We start from the raw sequence: 17,036 nt of genomic DNA on the forward strand, positions 1-17,036 counted from the left end.
TGAGTCTCAGTGTTACATGATTGGGTCTGCCATATTTCGTGACTGCTGTCAGGAGGTAGCCTGCAGGGGTCAGAATGTGAACATACAGACATGCAGACATTCCTACCACAGTGTGTGGTGATAATAAGGACAGGAGTGGAGGCTCAGTTCAAGAAGAAAGTGTTGAATTTGAGAAAGTATCTCTGGGGATGATGGAAGCATGTGTGTCAACTCCCCAGATCCTGGAAGAACATTGGTGTGGTTGGGAGAGGTAGAAAGAACACCGACAGAAAAAACCCTCATCAGGGCATGCAGACGGCGGGGAGGTCTGAGCAGTGTCCAGCTGGGAGGGAGAGGGGGGTAAGAGCCATTAAAAGTTGTTAGGATTTAGGTTATCACTAAACCCAGGGTCAAGCTGGGTTTGCTGAGAAGAGGGAGTGGCATCAGAATAGATTACAGGAGCCAGCCAGTGATGGTGAATCCCAGCACTTGGGAGGCAGAAGCAGGCAGATTTCTGAGTTCAAGGCCAGCCAGGTCTACAGAGTGAGCTCCAGGACCGCCAGGGCTACACAGAGAAACCCTGTCTCAAAAGTAAAAAAAAAAAAAAAAAAAAAAAAAAAAAAAAAAAAAAAAGAAAAGAAAAGAAAGAAAGATTGATTACAGGAGCCAAGGCAAGGGCCAGTTTTAGGAGAAAATACTGGGAAAAAGATGAAAACCAGGGAGAAAATCCAAAGAGACATTTAACTTCAACCTCGTCAGAGTTGAGCATCAGGAGATGGGCAATGGACAAGAGGCCAACAATGGGCTGAAGGACTTGGCTATGGAGGTGGCTGGCAGCTGTGGCTGTCTCATCTCAGTGCACAAGACAATAGAGACAGAAGGGCAGAAGCCAAGCTGTGAGGGATAGCAGACACCAGGTGAGAGAGCCTTGCTGAAGAGGGTATGTGGCTCTTCGGCAGCTGAGTCAGACCTGTGTCTATCCATGCTGCCTCTGTGCTGTGCCCATTTGGTGCTCTGAGACCATAAAATACCTGACAGGAAGCAAGTAGGGAGGGAAGGAGGTTCCTTGTGACTTTAGCTTGAGGAGCTACAGTATGTCATGTTGTGGGAGTGGGTCCTCTGGTGATAGGAGGTCAGGCCAGGACAGGAAGTAGGACTAAGCTCCAAACCTCAAGGCTTTCTCCACTAGAGAGCCACTTCCTCCACCTAGGTCCTGCCTACAGAAGCTTTCACACCCACCCAAAACAGCACCACCATGTGAAGACCAAGTGTTGAGACACGGGAGCCTATGGGGGACATTTTCACATCCAAACCACAGCACGGTTTTCTTCTACCTGTAATTTAGTCTTTCCCTGCCTTCATATGAAGCCTTTGTCTCTGTGTGAGACCTAAGTTTTCCCTTTCCCATCGGAAGGAACATCACTGAGAACACAAGCCTCTCCCAAGGCCTCCTCTTAGATACAAACCAGGGATATAAACTTGTAGAGAGGGACTCACCTTAAATACATGGCTGGCTGACATCTGGTTAGTCACCAGGCAACCACAGATGGTCATTTGCTCTGTAGAGAGCCAAGGAAATCTCCCCAGTGGGTCAGGTCAGGGTTTGCTGACTCTTCTGGTACACTTGGGTAAACGCCAGTTCTACCTGTGTGGGTTTACCCTTCTTCCTGTCAACAGTGAGAGGCAGTAGCCATCAAGGCCAGCCTGCCTTTACACAACACCTAGAGATTGTAAGCCCAAAGCCAGCCCTGCACCCAAGTTCCTGATCTCCTGACGATGTCATCCAGTATCACACAATGACAGATTTGTCCCCAAACCATTCTCTATATGAGCCGATCATCCCAGCTTGAAGCATTACACTGTTTACTTCGAAAGTCATGAGTGGAGGAGCTGGGTCCTGATACAACTCTGTCTTACCTACCCTCTGACCTGCCAGTGATCAGGTGAGCCGTGCAGCAGGTCCTCTTAAGCAAGGCCCTTGCCGGCCATATTCTCTCACAGGAGTGTGCCTCTTTAGTCTTTGAAGTTTGTCCAAGCTGTGCTGACAATAACAAAAGGGATATGGGAGCCAGTGCAGCCTCAAGTGTGACCTGAGCCTTGGTGTGTCACCCAGCTTCCCTCTCTGCTTCTTACTCCCTCTGTCATCAGCTGGCCATGGTAGACATCTCTTAACACAAAGGATTTTTTTGTGTTGTGCACCAGTCCTGTGGAGCTCTCACAAAAGGTATTTCTGACCAGATGAACACCATGCTGCCAGCAACACACCACGTCTCCCTTGACACCAAGAGCAGCTCTAAGTCACAGGACTGTGGGGACTGGCTGGTTGTTTAGGTGTCTCTGAGAGTCCAGGGACATTGAGAGTGACTGGTGGTAATCTGACTGAGTTTTATTCCTGTCTCTCTCCCTGTAGACCCTAACTGGGCCAGTTTGAACTTGGGAGCCCTCATGTGTATCGAGTGCTCGGGGATCCACCGGAATCTCGGCACCCACCTCTCTCGGGTCAGATCACTAGATCTGGATGACTGGCCTATGGAGCTGATCAAGGTGATGTCCTCCATCGGGAATGAGCTGGCCAACAGCGTGTGGGAAGAGGGCAGCCAGGGACGGACAAAGCCCTCATTGGACTCCACCAGGTAGGAACGCACAGATGCTCCACCAGCAGTTACATGCCTGGGAATGACCTCAGCAGCAGCTGTAGCCAGGGCCCTGACAACCTATAGAGATTCTGATCAACCTAGTCTAGAAGCATCCACGTTTGAAATTGGTACAGAGCAGACTGGACAATTCAAACCCCTTAATTTTTTTGTTTATTTCTAGGCCTTAGAGATTCCTCTCCCCTCTTAGAAATGTATTAGGCTTCTAATCTTATGAATATATTACTTTAATTAATATATTTCTAATAGGCACAGACTGTGCTAACACTAATTATAAATTTTTGATTCTTTGGTTTTTGTATTCTTTCTTATGCCCTTGGTAAGCATCTTGTGGGTATCCAACCCTCTCATGTGTCCCTGCCAACAAGTGAGTTTATGATAAGAGAATGTATTTTATTTTCTAAAACAGACTTCTAACACATCTAATGAAGTACAGTTAAACACAATGTAGGCTGACTCCTCGTTAATGCTAATTGTTACCCAAGATAAAAACGCATTTATTTTGAGGCCATTTAGTTTCTCATTTTTCATTTACAGCGATTATAAACCATTTTTGAAAATATGCATACATATTTAATTCCCCCAAGAGGTAACTGAAATAGCCCAATTTCAAAGAGATTGAAGTAGTACACGGAGCCAGCTCATCTCTGGTTGGTCTAACTGAGGACATCAAGGTTCTCAGGTACTGGGTGCTCTTGTGTGCCCCACTCCTACTCCCACCCCCACCAGCGGGCACGAGGTGAGGCCGGCCTCTGCTATGCTTCCCAAGAAAACAGGAGGAAGAGGCTCTTGTTCTGCTTAGCACCTAAAGTTTGTCTGGAATATTTTGCCAGTGATGAGACGCAGTCAGAGCCCGAGCCACTATAAACTGGTGGGTGTTTAAGCTACTTGTCCAGTTTTCTGGGACAGTGATGTCCTGAGATCTGCTGGCTGAGTTTATTTTACCAACACTGCAGAACAAATGTGTGACGACGCCCTCTCTGGACCACATCTGTTAGCCGTGATGGGAAGGAAAGCTGGAAGGGAGGGCCAGCAAGGTGCACAACGCATGCTTGTTAAAACCCCAGAGGCTCACTGTGACAGCTCCTCATTGCGTGGTTCGTCTGTATGGTACAGATAAGGGGTGGATTCCTTATAAATCAAAGGTGTCCTGCCTTCTGAGAACTGTCGTCCTGATCTAACACTCTCATGGAAGCCAGTGGGGCTCTTTACTCCAAACAATCCTAAAATGTTAGTTTGCTTTGCGGTACCTATTCTGATCATAGTGTCGTTAAATTTCAATTTAAAAATCAAAAACTGACTGAAAGTTAAATTGTTAAATGTGTGAAAAAAAAAAGCATTGAAATGAGCTAGTAAAAATTTAATTTCAGCCAGGTGGTAGTAGCTCACGCCTTTAATCCCAGCACTTGGGAGGCAGAGGCAGACAGATTTCTGAGCCTGGTCTACAGAGTGAGTTCCAGGACAGCCAGGGCTACACAGAGAAACCCTGTCTCCAAAAAAACAAACAAAAAAATTAATTTTATGCACCTGACCATTTCGGTTCAAACGAAACATATAGACTGTGCTTAGTGCCATTTGTGAGTTAGAAGTGTTGGCTCTTCTAGAATCTAGAACAGTTAGACAGAGTGTAATTGTCTTCATGCACCCAGCAGGGAATGAGTGACCACTCTGTGGGCAGCGGACAGTTCTGACTGCTGTCTGCCCTGAGCTCCAGGCTCTAGCTTTCTTCTCTGCCCAGCACTGAATATGCCACCCTTGACTGCCTAGAGATGGGTGGGGGTCTTCCTCCTTACAAATAGGGTGGCTGCAGTTGAGCCTCTTATTTACCTTTGGTCAATAAGACCCCTTCTGAGACTTTCCAAAGACCCCCTCTGAGAGTCAGGACTCCTCCCCAAGGCTGTGGTGATGTGGTGTGATGCCGGGGTACCTTGAGAGGTGACTCTGGGATCACTGAACTTTCAGACAAGCAGGAGAACTGCAGGCTTCTTTGTACCTTTGGTAAAATTATCCCAAGTTGTTTGTTTGTCTTGTTTAATTTTGGGTTGTTTTTTTTTTTTTTGGTGGGGGGGGGGTCTGGTTGAATTCAACAAATATCTCCAAACAAGGAGCGGGGAAGAACAAAAGGGAGAGAATGAATAAAGTCTCAGGAGCATCATGACAGGTGGGTCCTGTCGGGACCAGCTGAGGACATTGGCTCCGGGAAGTTCACAGCATGGCTGACTTCCAGGAGAAGGTGTAGGAGGATAAAGCCACCCAAGGTTCCGTCTGCATCACACGTGTCCAGCCATGTGCCACCCAAAGGCTGGATCCTTAGAACAAGAAGCAAGGATGGGTTTATTCTGGGAAGCTCTTGATCCCAGAGTTATCTGATGTCAGAAGGATTCGGTAGGATGTGTAGTCTGTGTTTGTGTTTGACCACATTTCGTCTGTTCATCATCCAGAGAAGGCTGAAGTCAGCAGCAGCAGGGTGATTCGAAAAGACCAACCCAGAACAAGCCAAGGGCCACCTTGGTTCCCAGCCTTAGCATCATAAATGAGAAGTACTACAACCCATACATAGTGCAGTAGCGATACCGCCACCTGCCACCTTACCACCTCCCACTCTTCCTCCAGATAGGAACAAAAGCCTGGAAGTCTTGGCTAGAATCAGTCTGGCATTCACTCACCCCAAGAGAATAGACAGGAAGTCTGGGTACCGCCTGTCCGAGATGCCACCCACCCTCCTACCTTCTCATCTCACTGAGGATCCAAGGCCAGGTAGTAGAAGCATCAAGGGGCCTGAAGTTAATCTCAAAATGAAACAGTTTCATAAGCATTGGTGTTAATTCATGGAAAAACCAAGCGTCGCTCTTTGAAATGAGGGCCCTGAAGTTTTCCCACTGCTCTTGGGTCTGTTTCAAGATCATTCCAGAGATATATCTGACAGTAGAATGTAATGGAAACTGTGCTGCACACGTATACACACTCAGACACGTAAACAGACATACATGTACCCCAACACACATACATACACACATATCCCAACATAATACATACACATCCCTACACACGTGTGCCTCGACATACTTACATGAATGCACACACTCTTATGTGCAGGCAAACACACATAGCACTGTGGAGAAAGAGCACCCGGCCCCCTGAAAGAACCATGCATCGGCATTAAGCATGGCTACCGGCAGGGTGGGAGAACAGGCGCCTGGCACAGCTGGTTGGCCTTCTGCCTACTGTCCCCACACCCCTATTAGGCCAGCTCTGGATAGCCTATAATTGGTTCCAGCGATCCTCAGCCACCCTGAGAACTGCCGTTCAAACTTGAGCAGCATCATGATCAATCGGAGCTGACGACAGCTGAAGCAGAGTATTGACTTCCCATTCCTAAACAGGGGGATCATTAGTCAAGGAAAGCATCTTTTAATTACTCCCAGGAAGGAGGAAAAAAATCTTTTTGGATGGATTCTGCAACAGCTGCCATTTTTTTTCTAGTGCATTCGATATTAAATTTATTGTCACAGGAGTGGAGAAGCTGCCCTCCACCCCTCTCTAATGGGGGTTTGATTTGGAGAAAGAATCATGTTAGAGGGGAGATCGATGTGTGGCAACAATTAACTACATCTGGACTGGAATCAGAACAGCCCCCCCCCACACACACACATACACTATTGATACCATTTAAGCACACACTTAAAATATTGATTGTAAATGGAGATGTTGGTGGCCATAGAGGCAGCATCAGGGGACAGAATTATCTGGAGTTGAGGCTAGGAATTGGGGTGTGCTGTATGACTCTCACAGTGCACGTGTTTATCTGTCAAGCTGTGTTGTAGACAGTTGACCAGCTGAGTCTGGAGCCACCAGGTGCTCAGGGCTCTGGGCTCCAATGTGAAGAGACTAATTGGCTGTCACTGGAGGGAGTGCTGAGATCATTGGTGACCCTTTGAGATGAATGGAAAAAAAAATGGCCACATTATGGTAAAGGCATTATGAGTCAAGTGACTATTTATGCCATGCACAGAACCCAGCGTAGTCACCTGGCACCCAGGTGTCAGGTGCTCATGTTACTACACTCCCCTGCCCACTCCATGGGTGAAATGAAGCTTGGGAGTCTATAGCACAACCAAGCTGCTCCAGCAGGCCCCAGCAACACCTGTCCTCATGACCGTGTTTCCTGGACACAGTGCCGACCTGTCTCCCTTCACGGCGTGCCCTTTCATACTGAAGCTGGTTGTATTGGCTTCGATGGAAGTGGTTCTCCTACCAGATGAGGCAGAGCCCACAAGCAGAAGCCAGAGAGCTTGGTGGTGTAGCTGACCCCACTCTGCCTCCTATCTGTGTCTCCCTGATGGCATCTGGCCCGGGAGGGTGAGCAGGAAGCATGCTGTTTGCATTTTAGTGCAGGTAGCCTCCCATTTACGTGGTGGTTGACGCCTGCTGGCTTGGGCTGGGAAATCGAAGGAAGTTGGAATGCCGAACTATGTTTTCAGTTCCAGGAACAGCTCATGAGAGAAACCCCAAGCACAGCCGAAATCACCCATTACCATTCTGATGCCTCTTGGAAGGGACTGCTGGCCTGTTTAGTACACATTCTCTAAGCATCCTCCCCCACCCCCTTTCATTATACGTAACTCCATCTCCCTGCCTAAACCTTCTTCTGTCTTTAACCTATAAAGAAACGTGGCCATCGATAGGAAGATCAGGGCTCACATCAGAAACCTGCGTGGGAGAAGACTAGCCACACACTTCTAGACCCAAGCAGTCCGCCCGGCAAGGGGAGTACCACTTCCCTTTGATTCTGCAGGGCCACTTTCATCTTATTTATGCACACGGAGATATTGATAAAGGGGAAATGTATCCAAACTGAAAATAATTGGATCCCTGCAGCTGACTCGGAGATATTAAAAGCAGCCCCACTTGGCCACGTCTTTGTCTTGTTAGGTTTGATCATAGGATCACAATATAGTAATCTCTGGCTCAAATTTCTGGCATAAAGATGCACTGTTCTAAATGTGGCCTCAGGGACATGACTGCCCACGCGGCCCCTGGATTGTCTCGTCTGATTATTTTTCAACAGTTCTTGGCCTGCTGAGGTCAATGTTTTGTGTCTTTTGAGTGTTCCTCTGTGCTGGACACTTTTCTCTATTCTCTTTCTTAAAAAAAAAAAAAAGAAAGAAAGAAAGAAAAGAAAAGAAAAACTGGGGGGGGGGGGCGGAGACGGAAAAAAGGCCTTCGCTGGCCTGACCAGAGTCCATCTGCAGTTGGGTGGCATCTGCTCCCCACATGTCACTTCCCTCATTAACAAGCAATTGAATTAATTAAATGCTACTCAGAACACGCATAACAAGCTACCGGCAGTGTCCAAATTAGCACTGATAATCAAGGATGATTCCCTTTATTATCTTCCTAAGTGGTGTGCACACTCTGAGCTCCCTGCCTGCCCTCATCTATTTACATACCCCCAGCTTCTGCCTTTGCACGGGGAGGTTATCTTACCTAGTTAATTTGCCACGATCACCAAGCATGGCGGATTGATGCCTGCCCGGCCACCACTGCCACAGCGTGCCTGTGGGGGAGCCCCCTCCCCAGCTGCCCTCCCCCAGCCCCAGCCTTTGTAGCTCACGCTCCCTGATAAATTAAAGGCCACCCCTGTGGTCTCTCAAGTGAGTAATAGAGGCAGAAATTTCATTTTGCAACTGGCTGATTTAATGATCCGAAGGGTAATTAATGGCCTGATTATCTTAATGTTAAATATGTCCGGCAGCAATTACTGTGACCTCCCGCTTGTCAAGGTCCGGGCAGTGCTCTTCTTTCAATTAAGTTCTCTGGGGCTTAATGGCATGAATAAACTCCTCTGATTCTATCATCCTGGACGCAGAGGGTTCAGGGAGCTGGGGGCTCGTTTGGAGTTTTAATCAGCCTGTCTTCTTCTCTGGCGACCAGAGTTAACAGTTATAACAAGGGCAGTTTAACTTTCTTCTTTGCCCACGCAGACCCCTTCGCATGCATGCCCACGATTCGCGTCTTTTATCTTGGTTATTTTGCCCCGTGTTTATTTCAGTGCTCTGAGGGAGAAATCTGTTTGTGGAGGAAGCCGCTGTGCTCCCGAGGGTTGTCTCTTCCAATATAAATTACCATGTGAACGCTGTGGTTTTTCTGTTTGACAGCCTTAATTAATTGGCAGGAGCCCCCGAAAATGACAGTGCTGCTAATTGCAACTCAGAGTGAATTTCTGTCACCGCCGCGTGCCTGTCGGCAACCATGCCCCAGCCCCAACCACAGAGTAAGGCCACCCTCCCTGTCCCCTGTGTGTCCAGCACCAGCCCCAGCATTGGCAGGCTCCTAAGAAGCTGAGGCTTTGTGGGCGCGCATCTACTCAGAAGAGTGACATTTACTGCCAATAAAAGTTTATACATCCACGGCTCTGCAAACCCAACAGCTGCCTGGGGAACCTCTGCTTTTACTTAAGATATTTAGCAACTTCTCTTAGCAGCCGAGTTAGAATCCGACTGAAAGTGCCATAACTCACGGGGCAGCCCTTCCTGACTGGACGGGCCTCATTAGCACATTGCTAAATATGCGTGAGTTTACTAGAGCTCTGGGCCCGGATCCCAAAGATTCTACTATAAATATTAAGCCAATTAGGAAAATGTACAGATGAGGAGTGCATTAACACTGCCTTAAAAATAATACCTATAGATTATGGTGACAAGGGACAGAGCATTTCCCCACATGAGCCGATGCCAGGCAGCATGGTGGAAATTTGTGCTCCAACAGGGAGCTTCTGATGAAGCTCTGAACAGACCAGCTCTTTTCACGGAAAGGGTAGTTTGAAGACACTGCTAAGCTTAACCATAAAGGGCTTCCGTTGACAGAAGATGCCTGCACTGCCATTCGCCTTTGGACAGGGTGGTATGCAGGGTTTCTTACTCCACTACCCAGAAGCCTGCTTATTTGTCTGATGGCTGTGGGAAGCCAGTGTGAGCTGGAAGCCAGCCTGGCTGCCAGAGAGCAGTCTTGGGTTGGAAATCTGTGTTGTTGACTCTCTGAAATGTATCCATGGAGACAGTTGAGAAGCCTGTGGGTGTTCAGATTTCCCATCATGGCTATCTCTCGGGCGCCTTGGCAGTTGCGCCTCTGTCCACTTAGAGCCTGTGGGGGAAGGGGGAAGGGAGGTTAACTGTTTTAGACTTGAATTACATACTGTAAGCCATGCTTCCTCTTGATTCCTGTGACACACTCCAAAGGCTCGTGTCTTTTGATGCAGTTTTGTGGTTCCACATGGGATCCATCACTGAAGGGAAGGGGATGAACATCCCTGGTGTCCCCTGCACCCTATGTGCCTTTTCTGACCACAGAGAGATTGTCTGTGGTTTGCAAACGAGAGCAAGGCAGGCATAGGATCCCATGTCCCCCACCTGGAATCACACTGACCACTTGAGCCGGAATTCATCTTCTGATAGTCCTTAGTCCTTCTGTAACTGTTCCATCTCAGCTCTGCAGCTCAGGGGAGATCACATCCACGCAGCAGCTAGAGAAGCTGTGGTGTTAGCAGTGGCCGTGACTCAGCCCAGCCCGGCATGCACTGGGTTTCTCTGTCCAAGCTCCTTGTATATAGCGATATGTCCATGGTGCCTTCCCTCTAATAAACTCACAGCAGTAGAGAAAGAAAGAACAGTGAGGGACCGTTTGTTTCTGGTTGGTCTTACGTGGCAAGCCTGTACTCTGCTCAGGAGTCAGAAATCTGCATTCTCTGCAGCTGGTACTGATCTTAAGTTCTCATGCAGAAAATGGCACTGAGAACCATGAGCCGCTGATCACCCGGCACAGGTGCTGGCTAAGCTTCCCACACGGCTACGCCCTGTTCCTGCCCTGGCCTCACTCTGCATGTGTCCCTGACCCAACTCCCTTTGCAAAACCGTGGAGGCTGCCCTTCAGCCACTGTTGTATCTACATGATGAAATGTGGAGTCTGCCAGAGGATTCGTAGTTCAGCATCTTCTGTGATTCTGGTTTTCAAAGCCAGAGTGTTTGATCCTTTGTAAAATGAAACTAGTCATTATACCTACCCACTTAATCATGCGGAGTTAATGCTAAAAGAAAACAATATTTATGAAGTTTCTTATCTCAAAAGTGCCCTGGACTTTGTTCCTGGATCCTGCATGCTGCTAGTGAGAGAGACAGGTGGCCTCTGCGCTCTCCCCTAGGTACATGGAAAATGTTGTCAGGGTTTGTTCTGCTCTGTGTCTATACACTGGATTATACAGCATCAGTACCATCTAAAAACACCCTCAAGACACACCCCCAGCCTGTACAGCTGGCTTCCCTGCAGAGATGTGTGCAGAGATGTGCTTTAACCCTATAGGTGATCCTGACACATACTGCAGTACAAGAAGCTTTTGTTTACATGATTAGAATAACCCCTGCCTGTGGACTCTCTGTCCTCTGCCACATTTCAGTCTGGCCTGGCATATCCAGAATATCATGCAGCAAGAGTCACAGCCACAGACATCATCCCTCGGCCCCCTAGAAGAGCATTCCCACTTTATGTTCAAGTGGCGTTTTCCCCAGGAATGCAAGGTTGGTTCAGCACACACAAATATACACAGGCTCAGGCATTCACCCACTACCCGCCCCCTCTCTCACACACAAACATACACACACAACTGTAGAATATACTACAGTAATCGCCACAGGAGTTGTAGAAAATACTTGTGACAAAACCAATAGCCTTTTGTGATCCAGACCCTCAGCGACCTTTACAAAAAGAGTGGAAGGGAAATTCGGACATCTGTGAAAACCCAGCAAGTCCCCTGAGACCCAGGCGGTGAGGTGCTGAAAGCTCACACCTAAGCTTCACTTCAGCATTGTGCTTGGAGTTTGTCAGGGAAAGAAAGAGTAAGACATTTGCCTACTGATAATCAGTGTTTATGTTGGAAAATCCTAAGGGATCCCAAGACTCTATCACAAGTAACCAGCAGGCTGAGCAAGATTAAAGGACGAAAGATTCTCGTACATAACTCAGTTGTATCACTAAAACCAGCAGTAAATAACCAAAATAAAATTACAGGAACAATTCCTTGTACAAAAACCAAACAAACCAAATCCATGAAAAGAAACACATTAAAGAAAAACTGAACCCGTACACAGAAAACTACAAAGTGGAATTGTAAGAGATCATAGGAGCACTGTCAAGATGTGGACTTGTGATTTAGAACATTGATATTGTGTAGATGGCAGCTCCCCCAAATTGGTGTATAAATTCAGAACATCTTTCCCCAAAATCATAGCTCCTTTTATCTTTTCACCAAAAACATTGGATAACCCGATAGAAAAATATAATTGGTCTAGAAGTGTAAGAGACTGTAGAACTGACCAAATAATTCAATCTCAAAAAAACAATAACAAAGTTAAGCACCTGGAGTCCTATGAGTGCTGGTGACCCCTACTGGTGAATGCATTACCATCACTGCTCACCTGGAGTCCCCCAAGGGCCCCCAAAGGCGGCCATGGTGTTCACATACTGCTGGGTTATCTTACTGAGATTGCAGGTAGCTGTTAGAAGTCAGACGCAATTCCCTGACAGGGAAGACAGGCTGCCCATGACTTGGACCAGGCCTAACTCAGCTGTGGACTTGTCTCCAGAAGGTCCTCAGAGAGGCTGAACACATGCCACACACACCCGGAATTACAAGTGCAAGTGCTACCTACACTTTCTCAGAACTCCAGCATTTGTCAGGGGAGACTGCTGTGGCCAGGGGCTGTTCTAAGCAGTAAGAAATAGCTTTGTTTCTAATAGCTGCAGTGCCCTTACTATGGCCATGGAGGGAACCTACAAAACACTAACCTGCATGGCTATGGAGCCCTCCAGAACCTGCTCTGTAACGGATACTTGAGCCTGTGTTAATTACGTACCAATCGCTGTTGTAGAACGCCATGACCAGAAGCAATTTACAAACTCAGGAATTGATTGGAGCTGATGGTTTCAGATAGGGTTAGAGCCCATGATGGCTGAGAGGCATAGCAGCTGCTGTGGTGGGGGGAACAGGCAGCTGAGCGTTCACACCTTGAACCCTGAATATGAAGTACAAACAGAAATGATACGAGCCTTTTAAACTCAAAGCCTGCCCCCAGTGACACACCTCCTCTAGCAAGGCTACATCATAGAACCACCATCTGGGGACAAGTATTTGGCTGCCTGACACTATGGGAGACATTTCCCATTAAAACAACCATTGTGTCCTTCAGATAGTTTTGCCAGGGCCACATGGGAACCCTGTAACCTTCCCAGGCAGGTGTGGAATGAATGAAGCGAGAAAGATGTGTGTGTTTTCACCCTAGATTGCTGAAGGATACCTTTCTAAATAATGCTAAATGGAGGTAAGAGTAGTCACACAGTCTGTAGCATCCAGAGGAATGTGGCAGGTGCTCACTGGGGGGTTATGTCACTTAGTAATAGATTTCTATCCCCAAAACCCAAACTAAATTTGGGCTGTGACACATGGTTAAAGTGACCCCTAAAATACAGAATATCTGTCTGGCAGAAGACTGTAAAATATGGCGAATCCCAGAGCATGACATCATATCTCTTGTATGATGCTATATAATCCAAAGCTTGTTTAAAGAGGTACCTGTACTCGCATATGCCCATAACCACCTATAGACCCACATAAACACAAAATTAATATAAAAATTTAAATTGAGATCAGTTTTGCATATGCATTGCTCAATCTTAGGTGTGCTGCCAAGTCGGTTTTTTGTTGTTTTGGATTTTTTTTTTTTGAGACAGGGTTTCTCTGTGTAGCCCTGGCTGTCCTGGAACTCACTCTGTAGACCAGGCTGGCCTCAAACTCAGAAATCCACCTGCCTCTGCCTCCCAAGTGCTGGGATTAAAGGCGTGCGCTACCACCGCCCGGCCGCCAAGTCAGTTTTGACAACTGCATGCATGTCCCCCTACTCATGGCCTTTCCCTCACCCCTGGAAGTTCCCTCCTCCTCGCCCTCCCCACTCCACCCCCCCCGTTCAGGACAGCTATGCATCTAATGTTTATTAGCACAGGTTAGCTTCATCTCTTACAAAAATTCCTGTAAACAGAACCACATGGTATGCATGTGTTTCGGTTACTTTTCTTATTGATATAGTGAGAGAACTTAAGAGGGGAAGGCCTTGTTAAACTTGCAGTTTGAGGGGATACCTTCCATCATGGCAGGGTAGACACACCTTCAGGCAGCCTGGTGGTGGTGGCAGCAGGCGGCAGCATCTCACACACATCTGGGCAGACTGGAAGATCAGTGCATAACACTCTCTCCCCTTTCATTTTGATTTGATTGAGGGCCTCAGCCCATTGTCAGTGCCACCCACTTTTAGGACAGGTCTTCCACTCAGTTAATCCTCTCTGGAAACACCTTCATACAAACAGAAACTCTGCCCTAGGCTCCAGGTGTCTTGTATTTTGCCTTCTCCAGAGGCATCACCTTGGATGAAGATGAGTTATATGAGACCCACACACATCAAATGCAGGGGTGGGTGTCCAACCTGTGGCTGACAGTTTGCAGAAGCATAGATAGGTTTGCTTCGCATGATATTGTAGCACAGAGAGCCGTCTTGGGTTGTATGCAGACACCCCTGAATGTTTTATGTGTGATGTGTACATCTGCACATGTTCATGTATGTGGAGATCTGAAGTCAACACCACGTCTTCCTTAATTCATCTTCTTTTTAAAGAGTTATTTTACTTAACTAAGTGTGTGGATCTGTCTGTGTGTTAGCATATGCACTTCTGTGCAAGTCCCCAACAGGACCAAAAAAAAAAAAAAAAAAAAACAGATTTCCTGAAGCTGGAGTTACAGACTTAGTTGTGAGCCACAGGACTTAGCTACTGGGAATGGAACTTGGCTCCCTCTGCAAGTGTTCCTAACCTCTGAGCATCTTTCCACCCCTCTACTTTATGTTTTTGAGACAGGGTATCTGTCTCACTGACCCTGGAACTCACCAGTTTGTCTAGACTAGTTAGCCAGCAAGCCCCAAGAATCCTTCTGTCTCTTCCTCCCCCAGCACAGGGATTACAAACCCATGCTGCCATGCCTAACTTTTCAAATGTAGATGTTGAAGTTCCAAACTCAAGTCCTCATGCTTGCAGAGCAAGGATTTTACCCACTAAACCATCTTCCCAGCCCAGTGCCAATCCTTGGGTTGGGTTGGTTTTCATGACCAGATTTCTCTGTGTAGCCATGACTGTCCTAGAACTCACTCTCTAGACCAGGCTGCCCTTGAACTCACAAAAATCTGCCTCTGCTTCCTGAGTGCTGGGATCAAAAGGATGTGCCACCATGCTGCTCCGAGACACTTCATAATTGAGATTGTCAATCAGGAGTAACAGTGTTTCTGCTTCTGGCTTCTATAACTTAAAAGAATATAGTTAGACATGGGTGTGGATCTGCCAGAGATACATTTTGTATATTCTTACAAAGGAGTGCCCAGTCTCACCAACTAGTCACCCCAAAGCACATTGAAGCAGGCGCTGTCTGTATAGGTCTGGTTCTAGATTCATGGTGATTTGTTACAACTCAGGTGAGGCTGACAGGTAAGGTCATCTTTACCACTATGAGGTACTGGGATGGGATGGGATGGAGGTTTGACCTTTCTGAAATACTGCCCCAGTCTTCAAAGCTCGGAACGTGTCTAGAGCTTGCATTGCTAGCGTAATGTTGAAAATTGAATTAGCAGCATGGGTTGAATTTGTTGCTAAAACTTTAATCTTCCAAATGAAATGATGAATTCCATGTAACTGTCACCTGTTTCTAAAGAAAAATCAACACATTTTTTAAAGAGGGTAGGGAGCTGTAAGAATCAGGTACTTTGGGACAGTGCAGGGCATTCTGGGAAGGAGTTCCAGTGAGGCTGCTGGGGATGTGTTTCGTTGGTCAAGCATACACCTGCTTTAGGTAATTGTTTGATCCCAAGACGGAAACCAAAAATCATAATGAAAGGACTAGAAAGACGGCTCACTCCACTGAGAGCGCTGGCTGCTCTCCTAAAGGGCCTGGGTTTGTTTCCCAGCACCCACATGACAGCATACAACCATCAAAACTCCTGTCACAGCAGATCCAACTCCCCTTTCTGACCCCCTCGCACTGTGTGCACATGATGTACAAACATAAATGCAGACAAAACAACCATACATGTTAAACAAATAACAATCAAACTAGAAAAAACCACATTGTCGTGTAACTATGTCACCTTTGCTATAATTTCCTACAAGTTTTTGGAACACTTTACCACTATCTACAGCAACAACTAATATTGATCCAGTCCCTTTGGGATGGATTAATTGCTTTCTCAGTGAACAATGTGAAATAGTCTATGCCCTGAACTATGAGCTGAAACCAAGGGTTGTTTGTACCTGAGGTGATGAAAGAGGGCCTGTTTCTCCATTCTGGATAGAAACATGGCCTCTCTGCTAGCCTATAGGGTTCATGGGAGGTGAGACAGAGCTCCAGCAAGTGGCTTTCCTGTGTGACTCAAGGAAGCCACAGATCAATTGAGACCATATCCCAAGGGAGAGTTGTGGACTTTCAAGGTCACCCACGGGTCCTGCGCCCTCTCGCTGGGCAGGAGGAGGGTGAAGTGGTTGTTCCTGTAACAAGGAAAGACTCTTACTGACCTAAGATAATCAGCTGCAGGCCAGTGTAAAGCATCCAGTAGACACTCTTTCATTTCCTAAAAAAAGCATCCAGGACTCCCTGGAGCAGCCAAGGCTTCACGGAACTGTGCCCGTTTCCTTCTGCCTTTCCCACACTGATGGTAAAAGTAAATCCCGAGAAGACCTTCCTGGAAAAAGCTTGGCAGCAGAGTCCACAGCCTTCGCAGTGACGTGGCTTCTGACCCCGAGAGCTTCTCTAACACTTCCCCAGAGCAATGAGAGATGTGAGCAGAGACTCCTGCGAAAGAGCCTGCTGTGTTCCTGTAGCCGCAGTTCAAGCTAAAGCTAGAGCAGGAATCCACAATAGGTGAACTGAAGAATATGCAGCATTTTATTCTCATCTTTTGCACTTACTCACTTGTGAGGGATTGGAGGAATGTGTCACAGCACACGTAGAGGGCAGAAGACAACTTTTGGGAGACCTTTTCTTCCACTGTATGAGCCCTACAGATCCAGCTCAGGTTTTCAAGCTTGGCAGCAGGTTCCTTTACCCACTGAACTATCTCAGCAGGCCTAGTATATATAATAATTTAATGTAAAATACTGCATATGCCACATAAATACTGTGTCATATATGCAAACAGTATATTGTGATACTTGGAATTACTTAGTCATACATTTTTGAAGTCTGACACATATATTATTTCTGTATGTCTGTGCTATAATCCTATAGCATATATAATATGACATTTTAGCCATTGCATATAGTGC

At 46.9% G+C, this 17,036-nt stretch overlaps 1 protein-coding gene across 11 annotated transcripts in view; it reads left to right on the forward strand.

Annotated features, from left to right (window-relative positions):
- Agap1 (ArfGAP with GTPase domain, ankyrin repeat and PH domain 1) overlaps positions 1-17,036 on the forward strand; it is a 445,290-nt gene that overhangs the window by 389,464 nt on the left and 38,790 nt on the right. For all 11 annotated transcript variants that reach the window (XM_031368368.1, XM_031368370.1, XM_031368366.1 and 8 more), the window contains one exon: positions 2,390-2,612. In XM_031368368.1, coding sequence (XP_031224228.1) covers positions 2,390-2,612 — 223 coding nt within the window. The remainder of the gene's footprint in view (positions 1-2,389; positions 2,613-17,036) is intronic.

Source organism: Mastomys coucha, unplaced genomic scaffold (assembly GCF_008632895.1).
Source record: "Mastomys coucha isolate ucsf_1 unplaced genomic scaffold, UCSF_Mcou_1 pScaffold14, whole genome shotgun sequence".
NCBI classification, from domain to species: Eukaryota; Metazoa; Chordata; class Mammalia; order Rodentia; family Muridae; genus Mastomys; species Mastomys coucha.